The sequence below is a fragment of the Apteryx rowi genome, unplaced genomic scaffold, assembly GCF_003343035.1.
Source record: "Apteryx rowi isolate R43461 unplaced genomic scaffold, aptRow1 scaffold_19, whole genome shotgun sequence".
NCBI lineage: Eukaryota > Metazoa > Chordata > Aves > Apterygiformes > Apterygidae > Apteryx > Apteryx rowi.
In genome coordinates, this window is record NW_020448196.1 from 1,552,555 (window position 1) to 1,567,418 (window position 14,864).

The 14,864-nt window shown below is 42.3% G+C and overlaps 2 protein-coding genes across 2 annotated transcripts in view; one reads left to right on the forward strand and one right to left on the reverse strand.

The window, feature by feature from the left end:
* FNBP1 (formin binding protein 1) overlaps positions 1–4,340 on the reverse strand; it is a 116,696-nt gene extending 112,356 nt beyond the window's left edge. The window contains exons 1-2 of the mRNA XM_026062185.1: positions 4,222–4,340; positions 3,863–3,982 (exon numbers count right to left, since the gene is read on the reverse strand). The gene's annotated coding sequence lies outside the window, so the exon portion shown is untranslated. The remainder of the gene's footprint in view (positions 1–3,862; positions 3,983–4,221) is intronic.
* Positions 4,341–5,375: 1,035 nt separating this feature from the next.
* The window catches only part of GPR107 (G protein-coupled receptor 107), a 42,654-nt gene continuing 33,165 nt past the window's right edge, over positions 5,376–14,864 (forward strand). The window contains exons 1-5 of the mRNA XM_026062044.1: positions 5,376–5,503; positions 10,974–11,099; positions 11,960–12,010; positions 12,241–12,329; positions 13,254–13,417. Of these exons, the coding sequence (XP_025917829.1) occupies positions 5,393–5,503; positions 10,974–11,099; positions 11,960–12,010; positions 12,241–12,329; positions 13,254–13,417 (541 nt within the window). The 5' untranslated portion in view covers positions 5,376–5,392. The remainder of the gene's footprint in view (positions 5,504–10,973; positions 11,100–11,959; positions 12,011–12,240; positions 12,330–13,253; positions 13,418–14,864) is intronic.

Consider the following 14,864-nt stretch of genomic DNA (forward strand, 5'->3'; position numbering starts at 1 on the left):
GCACCGGGAGCGGCGGCGGCGGCGGCTCCTCCCGTGCAGCCCCTCCCGCTGTCCGGCCTCCCCCTTTCTTACCGCTCTCTCACAGCTGCTCCCCACTGCGATTGTTCCTTTTATTATTATTTTTCTTCCTTTTTTTTAAACAAATGTTCATGTTTTCTCCATTTATAGGGAGGCAACTGCCCGGGGGCGGGGGGGGGAACAAAACACCCCACCCTTAAAACTGACTGCAGGAATCTAGTTGGTCCTTCAAACTAGAAAATAACCCAAATCCAGCGATGTTAAATCCACCATCTGTCACCAATGCAGTCAACAAGCGCGCAGAAAAATAATCAAATTATCTGTCTTTACATCGGTGTGGGATATTGTAGCAATTGTGTGGGCCTTGCAGAAAAGGGTTCATTTCCTTGCCAGAGACGTGAGATTTACTTTGTGCTCGTCTTCCTCTGTAACACCATTTATTTGACCTGGGTCACTTAATCTAATTTTATGTTCCTGCTTTTCAGCTACAATAAATGTAAAAAGGGCTTTAGATTGCTATCTTATATTTATTGCTGCATCTGCTCATGAAAGATTCACAGTAGGAAAAAAAAACATGTATTCACCTGAGGAACAAAACTATCTGCTTATGGAGGGCTGGGATCCCCGTGATGATGTCAGAAGACAGCCCTTGCTGTAGCAGCTGGTCAATTCTTAGATTTAAACTTTAGATTAATGCAGTTCTCCTTTCACTCTCTTAACGCTTGGATATAAACCCACATGAGAAAGAATGAGAAGAGACTGACTTAGGAAGCGATTCCAACATTTAGAACAACAGTGAAAGCAAATGTTATGTTAATTACTGCACTGCATTTATTTTTATCCTAGTTAGTTCAATTGATTTGAACATAAGAGTAGAATGCTGCTCCTCACACAGTTGCCTTTGGAAGGAGGCAGAGAGCAGGCAATGCTTTTGTTCATCCTTGAAAGTTATTACTTTTAAGGACTGACTTCATAACAATTTAAAGACACATTGTTCAATTTATTTTTGTGCAGTACTCCTTCCTGCTATTGCCAACACATTTAAATATCTGAGCCTGCCATGCTGCCTTAAGCACAACCAGAGTCTTCCAAGGCCTTATACCTTCACAGACTTTCAGAGAAGCAATGCCAAAGCCCACTGACTTATGTCCATCCAGAACTCATTGCAAAACCAGACAACATAGTGGTATTGGAACATTTTGAGAACTTAATCCATAAATACTTGAACAAAAAGAGGATATGGAGATGAAACACAGTATCATCTGAAGCAAATTTGCTCTGGAATTTCCTTTTGCACAAAGAGCTGGGAGGGGAACAAGGCAAACCTGTTACACCAGCATGGGCAGGGAAACCTGTCCACACTGAAAGAAGATAAAAAACACTTAACTAGTTATGGAAAGATAAAGGCCAGAAATGCAACAGTCTTAATGATGATGGCACATTAGAATCAGCCTCAGCCGTCAGAAAAAAAAAAAAAGAAAAAAAAGCTATTAAAATTTGTGTGGTCAGGCCTTACTATTTTTCAAGACACAAACCAAATAAAATCCAAATATTTCTGGAAAGAGACTTTTCACTATCTTTGTCTTTATTACTTAGTCTGAAACTCTCAAAGACAGTGACTGCTACCTACATTATTACTTTCATTTGTACAGTGCCAAAACCAGCAGGGCCTGCTGCTTGGTGAGTCCTTAATTACAAGTATAATTAAGGATGATGGGAGCATTATGAGCCCTTTATGCTGAAATATAAAGCTGGAAGTCTCAGTAGGTCCCAGCCCCAAAAGAGCAGTTCAAAATGGCACTTAGAAAACAGATTATCTGTCACTCCATTACTTAATTTGCAGAATCCAAATCAGAGCAGTACAGAAGGTAGCAGGAGTTTTCCCTCAAATGAATGAGAACAGGACCATTTGGATCTGTTACCCAGGTATGCGCCTATTACCATAAATTCTCTGTTTATCTCATAGAATGCTTTCTAAATAATTTAGCAGCCAGGGAAGGTAAAATAAATCTCTGAATTATAGTTCAAGCTAACCCATTTTTCTCTGGGCTAGTTTTCTCAGTATACAAGGCAAAAAAAAAAATCCAAACTTTCAAAAACACTACAAACATTTCCAGCTTCCAGGATACAAGAGGAAGGGGACACACCTTTCCCCCAGAGTCATCACCCTTACAGCTGCTTCCCTTTTATAATTTCGCCCAGATTATCCATGTCCAAGACAAGGAACATAGGCTTTACTAATAACCTCTCATGCAGTGGGACTAAAACAGCACTAGGAAAGGAAGAGAACACACCTTTCCCTAAGGCCACCACCATTACAGCTGCTTCCTTTCTGCTGTTTTAATACCACCCAGGTCATTCACATACACAGCAGGGAACCCCAATTCTCTCGATATGCCCTTTCAGGGCCCTGAAGGTGCTAATAGGCTTTAATGGCCCTGACCAGCCTCACCCGGAGCCTCCACCCACCCAGGAGCCCCATTTGAGCTCAGGCCTGAGCCTTAAGTCCTTGTCTGGGCTATGTTGTAAGAGTACTGCTCCCTGGCTTAGCTGTAGCTGTGCCCCTGCCTAGCTCTGGGCCCTGTTGGTCTGGACTCTGATCCACAGGCTGACTTCCTAGGAAGACCCTAGGCCTGCCTCATCACAACAACAGACCTGCCTGGTAATTGCTAGACTGTGTCTAATCCTGGTTGCTTTCAGCAGGCTTGACCCTGATCTGTGGGCTGACTTCTTAGCTCAGCCTTGGACCTGCCTCATCACCATGACCTTGCCTGATGATCTAGGCTCTTAGCTGACCCTTGCTGCATCTCTGCCCCACTTGCCTTGCTGCCAGGCTGTGGGACTGGGCCCTGCCAGCTGTGTCACAGTGCTCAGTTACCTGTCCCTTACAGAGCAACCGGCTCTTGTTGCTCTGTAACATGATTATATCTTGGCTCGTGGAGTACATCAGTATTTTGATATTCAATCTACTTCACTTTTTACTGAGCTATACCGGTAGACTATATGCGTGCCAAGATTTTCCCAACACTTCTGATGCCTTCCACCCAATCTTAATAGTTGAGCTTCCCATCTGCCTATGATACGCTTCCAACAATTCTGTGAGGGGTCCTAATGAGATGCTCAGTTATACATGGAAAAAAACAGTGGAGGAGTAAAAGAAAGACATCCAGGTTAAATATGTCTAACCACAGCTGCAAATAACTGTACCTGCTGGGAAGCCTATTTAGAGCAAGGTGAAGCTTGTCTGGAAGCTACAATAAATCATATCAAGGTAAACATGAGAGCTGCTGATATAACATGCTTGTTACATTCATAGACCAGTTTGTATATTGGTAGGGATGTAAATTTATGTATAGATATCTTTTAACATATATATTTAGAAAAATGCATAGGCAAAGAAAGTAAACGTTGCAAATTCTAACTTCCAGGTCATCTAGCCTAAGTAAGTAGGGTCTACAAGTCACTACACTATCTTAATAGTTGGTGGGGAGTTACATGAAAAAAAAAAAGGTGTTCAGACAGTTTTGAGTCTGTGGCATGAAACTCCGGATCATTATTAGCAAGCATATTCAGACTCAGAGAAGCTCTTCAACTGAGCCAGTCCCCCAAGTTATAGGAGAAAGCCTCATGCTATTTGACCACTAAAGTGGGACTGAAACAGTAGTGGAGCAAGGCATGAAAACCTGCACTGCTGCTGTGTCTGCAAGCAACTATTCCACAGGAGTCATAAGCCTGTAGGGGCTCCCAGGCTGGTCTGTGCACAATAATTATACTAATTACAACATGAAAAATATTAATTGCAAGAAAATATCTGGATCAGAGATATCTTTTCAAATTAAATTACCTGATCTTCATAATTAGGTAGACTTCATACAATCTGCGCAGTGAAGATAAGTTCAGTACAAGGCTTGATGCTGAAAGGACATCTAGCGGCCGCTAAAAGTTACTACCTGGTGACAAAATCCTATTAGAAAAAAACACGTTATGTTTTTGTTGCTTCCAGATATTTTCTGGTATCAGTTCAGGTTTCTTGGCAAGATTTGTGTCTTTATCAAGTGTATCAAAGGAAAACAGGGAAACGAAACTGTAAGAGATAACATCTCTGTACAAAGATGTGACATTTTGCACGATCTTTCTATTATAAAGATCAAGACTACCGATTTTTCTCTACCTATTCACCCTCTCTTCCATTTTACTACTCACCCATTCCAGTCTAGTTGTTCACTAGGATCTATATGGAGAAATTTGCACAGTTGCTACTCCATACGCTAAAGGGGAAAATCAGAATCCTTGAGTTTCAAGAGCTGACACGTCCTACAGGACTTTCTTTTGAAGAATTATATTTATTTACATTGGTGGCTTCCTATAAGGAAGAAATTGTAAATTATTTCAAAAATTGTTTAGCAATGTCTTAGCTTAAAAAACATTTTAATCGCCCCTGTTCATGCCCTGTTTGCTTCTTGCATTACCCTCAATTTGAGCAACAAAGAAGTTACTGAAGGCAGGCTCAATTTGTTTATCCTTTAATTTCAAATGGGACTATAGTTACCAGCTGCAAATAGTTTTCAAACAGTCCAATACTTTCAAAACCATTCTAGTAAGGAAGCAGAAAACCCTTTCATTTTATGACTTTTTTTTTGATCATATTTAAAATTAGTATTATAAATCCAGCTTTAAACAGAAAGGTGGTGTTTCTTCAGTTGTGTGGACTACCCGACTCTCAGACATCTGCTCTCACCAAAGCTCCCAGCAAGAAGCCCAAACAGGCCAGCTTATCCACCACTGACCTAGAAGCGACCAACCCAGACCTACCTACAAAATATCAGGCGCTGCATGGCAAAAGACTAAAGAGGGAAGGGCTGTGGCCTTCGGCTGGACCTGGACCAGCCCTGCAAGTGCCTCCAGGTGGACTGAGGCCCCGCCGGAGCCTCCACAAAGGGCAGCCTGGTGGAGGCTTGGGGGGGGGGGTGTCTATAGACTGGTGTCCCCTTGCGAGGAGGGAGGCTTGGGGGTTTGGGAGACCGGGGACAGGGAGGGCCACCCGGGGGTGTGAGTGGGGACAGGGAGGGCCACCCGGGGGTGTGGGGGATCAGGGACAGGGAGGGCGGCCTCCATGGCCCTGGCTACCCCCTGAGGTGACAGTGGACCCTGGGGGCAGCCCCCGGGCAGCGGGGCACCGCAGCAGAGCCCAGCATCGAGCGTGGCCCCGGAGGAAAGGAAAGGGGCTGGGAGGCCCCAAACCGGCGGTGACAGGTCCAAACCGGCGGTGACAGGGCCGACGGGGCGGCCCCGCCCCCCGCCCCGGGTCACGTGCCCCCCGCCGCCCCTTGACCCCGGAAGTGAGGCGGAAGAGGATGCTGATGCTGGAATAAACATGGCGGCCCGCGGCGCCCGCGCTCCGCTGTGGCGGGCCGCGGCCGTGCTGGGGCTGGCGCTGCTCTGGGCGGGCCGCGCCGCCGCCCGCGTCCATCACCTCACCCTCAAAGTAAGGCCTGCGCCGCCCCCGGCCCCGCCGCCTCGGCCCCCGGCAGCGCGGGCTTTCCCCTCCGCCCCACCCCGCCCCGGGCCGGCTGCGGAGAGCGGCGAGGCCAGGCCGCCCTTCGCCCGCCCCCCGGGCCGGGGCCTCTGGCTTCACCCGCCGCCTCCCTCTGGGGCCCGGCTCCCCCTGCTGCTCGCTGCCCCCTGCCCCTTAGGCCGCCCCGCCGTTTGGTTCTGTTTCTGCCGTTATCCCTCCCCCTCGCATCCTTTTGTGCCCATTTGTTTCTTAGTCCTGAGGAAAAAGCGTGGAGGGCCCCCAAAAACGCAGCGGTTCGAGGGCGCAGATCCTTCCCGTCCTGTCAATAGCGAGAGGGAAAGCTCGGTGCGATGAGGAAGGCATAGCGCTTACTGGGGAGGGTGGAGGGAGGCTTCTGGACGGGTTTTGGGCTTGCTTTGAATCTGCGTCCTGTAGTTGTCTTTCTGTCTTGATACCGGTCACACAGCCCTGAAGGGCGAAATAACTTGTTTTACTGAAGTACTTTCTTTGTGGTAATCAAACGGTAATTGGAGGCAGAAGAACGTGTTGATGTTGACAGCTCTCTGTTAAAATTTAATAGGTGTTTGGCTGCACCTTGAACGTGGTGGTCTTGCATCTATGTTTGAGGAAAAGTAGTTATTCAAGGTGCTGGATGTGTAGTGGTACAGATAGTGGCAAAGACCTGTAACTCTGGGCTGCTGCTGCCTGTTGTGTTTTTGACAAAAAGCTGTGCCCTGGTTATGTGATGGTGAAACCGAGCCCTTTGGGGTGAGGCTTTTCAAGAGTTTCTGTCTGGTTCATGAAGCACTCTGTGATCCTTTAGCATAAGAGTGTTAATTTTGTTTTTGTTATCACCAGTGTGAGTTATTTTGTCAATAGAAACACCAGAAATTAATAAAATTGTATGTGTCTTTCTAGCAGTTTAGGGAGGGTGCGAAAACTTTCCAGGAGCCCCTCTTCAGCCTTTGGAATACCGTGACCAACAGGAAAACATTCATTATTTATCTCTAGGGAAATTTCCAAAGTATGTAGTTGCCTAATGCACAGCTGCATGAACATTGTTCTGCTTCAAGAAAAGAAAACTTTTCTCTGAAGCAATAAATTAAGGGACTTGTGCTAGTTACATTATTGTTTTGAGGAATTTGTGACCAACAGCTGGATGCTGGAAGAATTTCTCCTGGGGCGATACCTTTCCCTTCCATTAAAACAAAACAAAAAGCTTTCCAACTGGCCTTGAGCAAATCTCAGCAGCAAATGTGGCTTCTAGTTCCTGTCATGGTATCTCCAAACTACCTAAATTAATTGCTAAATCTAGTTTACCAATTTCTGTAATCGGTGGAATTGGGATATGGATTTAGTTATAGCACTGCCATAACAAACACTGAAGAAAGTAAGTGCTTAATGCCTTTGTCAACCTCCTGTATAAACATGAGTTTAATTGTCAGAGTACAGTCTCTCCATTTCTACTTCATCTGCTGGTTTATAGCATTTGTGTAAACATCAGGCTCCAACAACAGTGCACTTTCACAATGAAATCTCCATTCCACTGTTCTTGCTATTGGCTCCTTCCTTGTAAGTATGTTTTGACACTGTGCCAAGCTAAAGGCCTCAGTTTTGAGTGAATGTTTGATATTGGGCTTCCTCAAACAAGCTGTTATTGTTTAAGTTAGTTAGAAAAGCCTTGTTCTTGAGTCTTTGTAATTAGCATGCTAAGGTGAATTTTTTTCTGTTGTCAAAAAGCAAGCCAAAGTCTGAGTGGTTTGAGTGGCTTCCTGTTCTAAAAATAACTTCTTTGTATGTTTTGATAAACATGGAAAATGATTTTTTTTTTCTTTCAAGGGGGAAAAATGATTTCTTTGAATCTTGCCATTAGACTAACATGTCATCAGAGAGACTTTTCCTGTGTAGCCTGTGTTATCAGTGTTATCATTAACTTAATGTTATCATTAACTTAATGTGGTATGTTTAAAATAAATGAATAAAAGAGACTCTTCAAAAATTGGAGTTTTAGAAGACTCAGGGTAATAATTTTCAGAGGTTTCCAGAAATAACTGACACTTGGAATGTTTCTGTTAGCCGAAAATACAGTGTATGCTGATTCTGATTATGATCTTCAGGCTTGCTGAGCATTTTGGATTTTCCTGTGCTGTGAAGTGTTTCACTCTTACATTATTGAACTGCTTGGTAATGCCAGTGCCTTGCCCTGCATGAGCAGGAGTCACTTAACCAAGCAGCGACTTTATTAATGTCTTAACAGTTGAATGATACAATATTGGGGCCTTATGTTTTGCATGATTGCAGGGACAGACTGCTTCAGAGAATGGGGAAGTTGGTCTAAATGAGGCCTTTGTCAGGCAAGCAGTTAAGTTTAATGCTCGTGAGCAGTTGAACTTGCAGGTTTCCAGTGATTTGTCAAGAGGAGCAACCCAAGTGACAAAGCTGTGTAGCAGTTTGTGGCGTTAGCTTCTGACTGAAGTCAGTTATCTTTGTTATTCATTGGCTTCCAAGAGGGAGAAGTAAAACCTCTCTTATTTTGTGACATTGCCAAGATCGCCATCTCATGTTAAATTATTATTTGAAGGATGTTATTTTTCAGTTATGTGTTGTGTTTTGTTTCTGCTCATAAATACTTCTGGCCTTTTTATGTTGGTAGGTCTCAGGCTTCAATTGCTCAAGTCTGAAAGACTTTTAAAATCATCTATACAGGTCTTAGACAAATACGTCATAAAATCCTGGCTTGTTTCTAGTATGCAGAAAATTCAGTCCATGTAATAAGCGTTATCAGTTAAAGCTTTCATGGTACTGGCAGCATGATCCCAGTTGGATCTTGGCTAAAATGTCAAAGAAGGTGATTTCTCTGTCCATCCTGGACTATGGATCTGGGATACTACTTTCCTTTAATCTCATTCAGATAGTGTAGGATCACTTTTCATCCTAAAGGAGCAAAAGAGTCGGGGAAGATTTTTATGGAAAATAGCTGACTGCTTCCTGTATGGGTCTGAATGTAACCTGTTAGTGATGAGTCCCAGATCGCCTGTTCTTATAGAGGCAGGCTTAACTGTTGAATGCATCCTACATAAATTAAAATTCAGCATATGCTAACAACTCAGACACTTAAGTATTTCTACTTACTTGTACCGGTTCACCTCTTTGTTGTAAATGTAGATCAAATATTTCTGAAGTGAGAAGCTGAGTGATTGTAAATAAAAGCCAGATTTTTTCCAACCTGTTAAACCTCTTGTGAGAGGTGAGACAATTATTAGTAAGCCAACATCTTTAGGCTGTCAATATGTGGAGCAATAGATGCTCTTGGAGGGCGTGTTGGTGCTTGTCTGCAACCAGCGGCTGTGTGCGGGATCATGTAAAGCTGAAGGATTTGTGAACTAAATCTGTAAACTCTAAGCACTTAAAGCTGAGATAAAACCAGGGAGGAAAGTGTGTGAATTGTGTATTGAATATCTTTTGGTGGGGAGCATTAGTGAACCAGTGGAGTAAATGAACTTGAATTAAACTGTATAGCTTTTGCAAGTACTCTGAGTTAAGCAGCTGTGTCTGGTTATGTTTACAAGGTGTAAAACACTAACCAGCTGGATAGTGCTAAATCCCCCCAGCCTCCATCAGCCAGGCAGATGCTTATTTGTCCAGATGTGATTAATATATACGTGCTGTAATAGCTGAAGAGCTAGTATTAATTCTGTTTTGAACAAGAAATTGTATTGATAGCACTACTAAATGAACCAGATGGACTCTTGTTTCAAGGATGTAAATGACCCAGAACCCAAAGAGAGCGCAGCTATAATACTCTGTTAAACAAAGCATCTGCTGTGAGCCATGTGTCACTAACTTTTTTTCTCCTCTGAGCATTAAGGGAACCATCTGGTTATTTACAAGGTTAACTTAATTCTATTAGGACTATCTCTTATTACAGCTAGACTACAGGTTAGTTGTGTCAGGATTAGTGTTCTGCTGTTAAGGTCTGTGATGTTTATGTGTAGGGAATGTTTGATGGAGAGATATCAAAATTAATATTGGGGATGAGGAAAGAAGATACAACTTACTATCCTTTTGGGATTATTAGCTCAGTCTTCCAGTACCTGGTCCAGAATAGTCTGATTGCGTTTAGCAGTTGTCTTCTTTGCTTAGGATATTCTGCAATCCAAATATCTTTTCCTTTATAAAAATTATGATACTTGACAAACTTTACACTGCATGTATTCAGTGTATTCTTTCTGGTGGAGGAAAAAATCTCTTCTTTTTCACCTATGATGTGAGAAATGGAGGAAACAAGTTTTAGTGACTCGTAAAAGTGCTTTAAATCAGGTTTTAAATATACTTTTTAATTTTTGTTGTTCTGCTCCTTTTCTTCCAATTAAAGATCCTGTAGAATTGAGGGCCCAACTGTGTACCTAGTTATTGATTGTATGAATGCCAAGTAACAAGGATATGACCTTTCCTCATCTGATGTGGCAGCTCTGTGTGTAAGCTTCAGTGCTTTTCATGTGAGGTCCCTAATGACCTGTGCAGTGGGTGGGGTTTTTTGTTTCTCTTTTTAAAAGCCCAGTGTACTTGACCCTTTATCAGCTGCACAAGGTATGAAAAGGGATCAATTTCTACAGTGTTTCCATTTCTGGTTAAGAAAAGAGGGAAATTACACCACAACTAAAACAGGGAGTAGGGGTGAGAGCTGGATTTCTGATATTATAGAGGAACTAACCCAGGCTCTGAAGGTACCTTGGGATTGTTTGTCCCCATATATACACCATATTCTTTATTTAGCCTACTTACAAGAGTGCGCTCAGTTACATTCAAGTGGTAAGTAAAGGTCTTGCTCAAAATCCTTTGAAGGAAACTGGCTACATAAGGAATTTCTCTTCCACGCTGTGCACAGTTTTCCAGCATGTTAGGTTCTTAACAGTCCAAGCATTGACCCTGCCTAGAATATGAGATCTCATGGGATGATAATACACTGTGATATTTATTACACACCTAGCCAAAATCCAGCTGTCAATTAGATAAGTGCATTGTAGTCTCCTATTTCCTCTTCAGTCTGTCACAATGATGGTAGCTAGGGTTCAAAGAGTGGCTGTCTTGATTCCTCTACAGTTTCCTCTTTTTTGTAGCAATATTCTATTTAATCAGTGATGCCAGAAGCTTAACTTCCTTCAGACTTTTTTCATCTCTGTCGGGAGTATGGCCAGATAATTAACAAAGATGTGTTTGTTTAAAATTCTTGTCCAAATTACTGGAAGAGTTGATTGCTTCCTGTGAAGTAGTTGGATATGTCTGACAGCATTCTAAAGAAATTTGCTCTTGGGGTGCTCAGATAGATGCTTTAAGTGAATACTTAAATGTCAATCTGTGTTATCCCCTCTTCCTCCTTAATTGCTGCTGCAGATGACTGTATATGAAACTGTTGTAAACTATTTTTTCTTTCTCTTAGGATGATGTGAGGCAGAAAGTGCACCTGAATACCTTTGGCTTCTTCAAGGATGGTTTCATGAAAGTCAGTGTCAGCAATCTTTCACTGAAGCCACCTGTGGGCTCTGATGACAAGAGTAGCTCAGCAGTAAGTTACTTTGTAAGCCCAAAGACTGTAGTGAGCTTCCTGTAAAATTGCCTTTGCACTGGTTTCTTTAACTTATTTGAGGTGTTAGCTCTTAACCGGTGCTGCAGTTGGCTTTGTTTCCCATTGTCAGCCATTTGCTAGGATATGTATATTGTCAGATTTATCCTTGGGTGCTACCTGTTCTATTTTAAGGAGAATCTTTAATTTATCAGATCCTCTACTGAACTCACCTGAGGAGTCTGTGTATATATAACCTGTATCAAACATAGGTTTCCTAAACAGGCCTCTCATGTGGGATGATCACACTCTTGTCCTGTTGTGTTCCAATACAACTTGTAACCATTATATTAACGGGTTCCCAGTACAGTGACTGTCTTCTGATTTTCAGACAACTTTCACATTATCGAGTATGTAGCACATTATATTAGTGATTTTAATAGAGATATTGGAATACCAGGGTAAAAAACAGATCTGTATTCTTATTCCTATGCCTATTTTTACCTCTTTATTACTAATTATTTTCCTCATGCAAAAACATTAGGAAAGGAAATAAAATAACAAAGTTACAAGGGACCGGTGCCAGGAGGGACCTGGACTGGTCTGAGCTGAGCTCTAGATTAGTTTGGGTTTGAGCCAAATATATTTTTTATTTTTAGTGGTTGGATGAAGCAGCACCTTTGTTGCATTGGAATAATGTTCTCTGTCTAAGTAATGAGACAAATGCCTGGATTCTGCCTTAAACATAAGTTAATTTATTTCAAGAGCAGTATCTTCAACTCTTTCAATGATGGCTTGACTTCTGGTATTGGGAGGACCTGAGCTGTTTTAATTTGATAGATTCGTCTTAATTTGTCTTTTAGGTGGGGTTCAGTTTGGATCGAACAAGGAATGATGGGTTCTCCACTTACCTGGTAAGAATAAGGCATGTGGACTTTCTTTGCTAAACTGGAGACGTCTCATAGTCTGCCTTACTCCAGGAATGGTAGGAAGAAAAAAGGGCTGTAAACACGGGCAATTTGTTAAGGATGATTTAGTTTTACAGCTTGCTAGACTAAGAACAGTAACCTCTACCAGGGGGCGAGCATGCCTCGTTTCTTATTAACAGGAGGGCACTCAAAAAATGTTTTGGTTACATTGCCAGGATGAAGAAGTGGATTACTGTATTTTGAAAAAGAAACCAGAGCAAGATGTTTCAGTTGTAATCTTACTTCTGGACTTCAAAAATGAAGTGTGAGTAAATGATCTACACTATTTTTAGGTTATTTCTGTAGCTGAAGTTTAAGATTCATGAGGTTTCTTTAGGGGCTTGGAAAGCTGCTGTGCATGTAGTCTTATTCTTAATGGGTTACGTGAGAGTAGGGTGGAGATGACAGTGAAAGAAAATCTGAGATATAAAGTGATTCAAGAATCCTTGTTGTATGCTGGAGGTATAAGGGGACATAGGACACGAGCATGCCCTAACAGTTACTGCTGAAGACATGAAGTTGAAGTCCCAGGTTGTGTTTGCAGCTCTTGTGAACGTGCTGTCTGATTCTTTGTCTTGGGTTGCTTCTTTTATGGAAGTACCTTCAAGGCTATATCCCTTCCTTTTACAAGAGCAACTTTAATTGTGTTTGTGTGAAAACAATGCCCCTAATTATCGAAGGTGGAGAAACTTATTTTTCTTTGGCTTTGCACATATTTGACATAATTGTGTAGTGTCACTTCTCCTACAGTGGTCTGTTGAACACCAGGCTGCTCTAAGTCATGGTCTGGTGCTTTTCCTGTTCTCAGTGGTAAAAGAGCAAGTCAAGACACGCAGAATTGTATTGTTCTGAAAACTAAGCAGGGTAATATTTGCACTGCTTACATTTAACTTTCCTATGTGGGCAATAGGAGAAATTGGGCTCCTAATTCCAGACTTGAAATCACTCCCTAGAGACTGCTTAGTTTTTACACTGATCTAACAGATCTTGCAAGATATCTGTCTTAATGGTACTCAGGAGTGGAAATGCTCAAACTTTTTTTTCCTAGCAGCTTCCTTTTTTTTCCCAAGGTAGTATTTTGATAAGAAATTGTTTTTTCCTTTACTGAGGATTTGTGGACTATGACAGATAGCCTCTTTAGGAATGATGATTTGCTTTCATTTTGTTCAAAAACTCTTTGTTCGTTTAGTGTGAAAGTACGGTTCTCTGCAGAAGCTGCTGCCCTGTTACCTAAAATTTCATTCGTGTCTGAGGAAAATGTTACTGCCTTGATTACCAAGGCTCCAAAAACTTCTGAACAGAGCAGTGATTCTAGCAAAACTTCTGAGACCAAACAAAATCCAGCCAGCAAAGGTAAGCCTGCTAAACCCGACCTGTATGTTCTCTCACTGCTAGTTTCTGGTTGATGTGCATCCAAGTGTGCTGTGGTCAGATTCCAGGGTCCCTTTAGGCTATGGTTTGACATGCAGCCCTGTGTATATACCTGTGCATAGAGTTACTCTTTGGGCTGGTCTCTCATATTCGGTGAAGCGCCATGCATATATCTAGTTCTGTTCATTCAATGGAGGCCTAAGAAGATGGTCAGAGACCTACAGCATATGACCTATGAGGAGGGGATTGAGACAGCTGGTTGTCCTTCCTCTGATGAAGAGAAGGCTAAGGGGGAATTTTATAGCAGCCTACAACTACTCAAAAAGAGAGTTAGAAGGGCAGTGGAGCCAAGCTCTTTTTAGTAGTGCCGAGCTGCTGCTTGTGACTGTTGCCACCTTGTTAGGTTTTGGGCAACTCAGGATGTTAGGAAAAACCTCCTTCCTAGGTGGTTATTGCAGCACTGTAGCAGGTCACATATGGGAGTTGTAGAATCTCCATCTTTGGAGGTTTTAAACACTTGGCTAAACAAAGCCAGGACCAGCCTGATCTAGTATTGACAATAGTCCTGCTTTGAGTGGGAGGTTGGATTAAAGACCTGTACAGGTCCTTTTCAACCAACATTTGAGTCTGATCTTCGCTGTCTAAAGAGAGTCAAAATCCAGTCCATCACTTAGAAGTTATGGGGAGGGAAAAGCAACTATACCAGTAACCTTTTGTGGAGACGTGTATCTTTGGCTTCTAGATGAGCAGGGGAAACAATTTGATAATCTTTGCTGTGACGGGATTAGCTCTAAACAGTTCGTGTTATCCCTTCCTGGAAGAGTTCAGAAATGTAGCAATCTGATCTGAAGTGGGGTTTGATATGTCTCTCTTGCTGTGTTGTGTTCACAAACTTTGATATAAGGGAAAGTAGAGTATGCTTTCCTCATTTTGTACAGCTGTTCTAACAAATTAAGAGCTAAAGTTGTTTGTCACTGAAGATAATTGGTTTGCAAATCTGACAGGTCTAGTTTTGCTTTTTCATGCATTAGGAAGTGTAGCATTCACATTGACAGTGTGCTGACATACAAGAGCCAAAAGCAAAGCTTAAGTCTTGAACTTTTGCATCTCGGTGGGATGGAATAACCTGATGTCTGGAAAGCTTCTTATAGGGTTTATTGAAGTGAGGCTGTGAACTTGATGTGCTGCTCAATCAGTCTACCCATCAACCTAAATTCTTCAAGTTCAGAACAGATCTTGACTGAGCAAGTCACTTTTTTTTTAATTATTACTGGGACCTTGCCTAGTAAAGAGCTAACTTTTTCCTTCCCAAGGGCTTCCATGTGTTTGTCAGGCCATGTATTAATGTGCAGATTAATGTTTCTCAGTAGTAACATTAAAAGTCATATAGCTGTAGACTGAAACAAAGTGGCAGCCTGCATCTGATGTA